Here is a 2,415-nt window from a genome sequence, read left to right on the forward strand (position 1 = left end):
CTCATTTCTCACAAGAACATGAACAGGTAGACCCTGTCATCTTCATTTTACAGAGAGTGAAAGTGAAGTTTACAAAGGTTAACTAACTTTTCAGCAGTTAGAACTCAGGATTGAACTCAGGTCCTTCTAATTCAAGAATCAACTTACTGGACCACTTTCCTATCTGCTTAGCCCCCTTGTCGGGTAGAAAGTAACTTGATCTTGTGCTTGCCTAAACTTCTGTGCTGGCTGTCATCTCTTTATTGTAGGTTAAGACCAGCAGGTGATGCTGCTGTGGAAAGAGATGCCTATGGAAATGGAGAATGGGACAAGTGTCCAAGAATTCACCTTGGAGGGGTTTCCTGTTGTCCAGCACGTGGGAAAGGTCCTCTTCATGGTGCACCTGCTGGCGTACCTGGCATCTCTCACAGGCAATGTTGTCATAGTCACCATCACCTGTGTGGACTCCCGGCTCCAGACACCTATGTACTTTTTCCTCAGCATTTTCTCAATCGGTGAGTGTTGTTTCACAAGTTCTGTTATTCCTAAGTTGCTGGTCATCTTTCTTTTAGTCCGGCAAACAATTTCCTTTCCTGCTTGTTTCATACAAGCGTTTGTCTTCATATTTCTGGGAGCAGCAGGTTTCCTCCTCATGGCAGTGATGTCTGTGGATCGGTACGTGGCCATTTGCAAGCCTCTGCATTACCCGACCATCATGAACCTGAGGACTAGCCTCCTCCTGGTCGCTGCCTGCATTGCTTTGGGCTTGACTCTCATCACTGTTCTGGTGGTGAAGGTTTCCCAGTTATCCTTCTGTGGTCCCCATGTCATCCCTCACTTCTTCTGTGACCTCGGCCCCCTAATCCATCTTTCCTGTTCTGACACTAGATCTGTTGAAATGTTGGTTTTTGTCCTCACTTCCTGTATCCTTTTGGCATCCCTCATCATAACCATCATTGCGTACAGCAACATAGTAGTCACAATCGTCTGTCTCCCATCAGCCAAGGAGCGACGGAAGGCTTTCTCCACCTGCTCCTCTCACCTCATTGTCCTCTCTCTGATGTATGGCAGCTGTGTCTTTATATATGTGAAACCAAAGCAAACAAACAGGTTGGAATCCAACAGGGGAGCTGCCCTTGTGAACACAGTGTTGACCCCGCTCCTGAACCCTGTCATCTACACTCTGCGGAACAAGCAGGTCCACCAGGCTCTGAGGGAGACTATGTGCAGAATCAAAATATCAAGATAAAAGAAAGTCACATGACCTTGGAGTGGAAGGCTTCAGAGAACCATATATCTTTATTCCGGCAGTGGAGAGTCTCTGGCAGACCTCATTTGACCTCTGTTGGCACATCCTAAGCAAAATGGAAATCTCTATTTTTTTCAAGGCCACATTATGCCTTGCTATGGATAACTATCCTCTCCCTGAACATTCCACATATTTATCATAATTGACTTTAATTGCAAAATCTTTTAATGAATTTATATTCTTCCCTCTGATTTAAACAATGTGTTGAAATTTTTAAAATTTAGTAATTTCTTCTCTTTTTATTTCACTTCTCTCTAGTCACACACATGGTTCAAGAGAACTAATAAGTATTGACCAAAAGGCATTTAAACAATTTAAATGATGAAAGATTTTATATTAGCTTGTGCTAATGAAGGAACCGATGGAAATAGTAGCAATGCTCAGGTCCACATTCTCTCCACACCTAGACCAAGGAAATAATGGTCATAGCACTCTTCACCTGGGATATATATGGTTTGCATCAGATGGGCTCTTAATTGCTGTTCTTGGCCCGTGGCTTAGCTACACATCTATGCATCACTCCTCTGCTGGAGAGAAATAGAACTGTTTCGATCTTGAACCATTCTCTATGGAGCGGTAATACCTACAGCAACCCAGAGCTGACCAATACTCCTATTTTTCTAAATTATTTATTCTAGCTCCAGCCCCTCAGATGTATGGTGCATTTTTATAGTTCGCCTTTATCCTAAAGCTGTTACTACTGAATGTGTGTGTCTATCACGGGAAGGGACTGTGAATCTTTGGAAGAAGTCATATAGATATGGAATAAGTATGATTTCTTCCAAAGATTCAGGGTGATGGAATCTAAGTTATTTGCTTGTCTACTCATATTACTAATGAAAATAAATTAAGCAAATCAAACATATTTTCGTGGTGGACTTGTGTTATCAACTACAAGATTATCTTCTGATTGATAATCTAATCTACTTTAAACCTGAAATTTCAATTATCTCAATCCTTAGCTCTTGTACACTTTGATATTCTATTTCCAGGGTAGAAATCTGTCTTTTTTTTTTTTCTAAAAAGATTAACACAGTTTTTCTTGTGTTTGTTTTTTAACCCAAACTCTGAGGTTAATTAACCACAAATACACCTTGTGAAACGGGTGCCACACCATGATTGGATCA

The 2,415-nt window shown here is 41.4% G+C and overlaps 1 protein-coding gene across 1 annotated transcript; it reads left to right on the forward strand.

The window, feature by feature from the left end:
* The first annotated feature begins 265 nt into the window (after positions 1-265).
* On the forward strand, positions 266-1,228 carry OR6D22 (olfactory receptor family 6 subfamily D member 22). The gene has a single exon (NM_001391139.1). It carries the CDS (start codon positions 266-268, stop codon positions 1,226-1,228), a length of 963 nt encoding a protein of 320 aa, NP_001378068.1.
* The last annotated feature ends 1,187 nt before the right edge of the window (positions 1,229-2,415 follow it).

Source organism: Equus caballus, chromosome 1 (assembly GCF_041296265.1).
Source record: "Equus caballus isolate H_3958 breed thoroughbred chromosome 1, TB-T2T, whole genome shotgun sequence".
In the NCBI taxonomy this organism is placed as follows: Eukaryota; Metazoa; Chordata; class Mammalia; order Perissodactyla; family Equidae; genus Equus; species Equus caballus.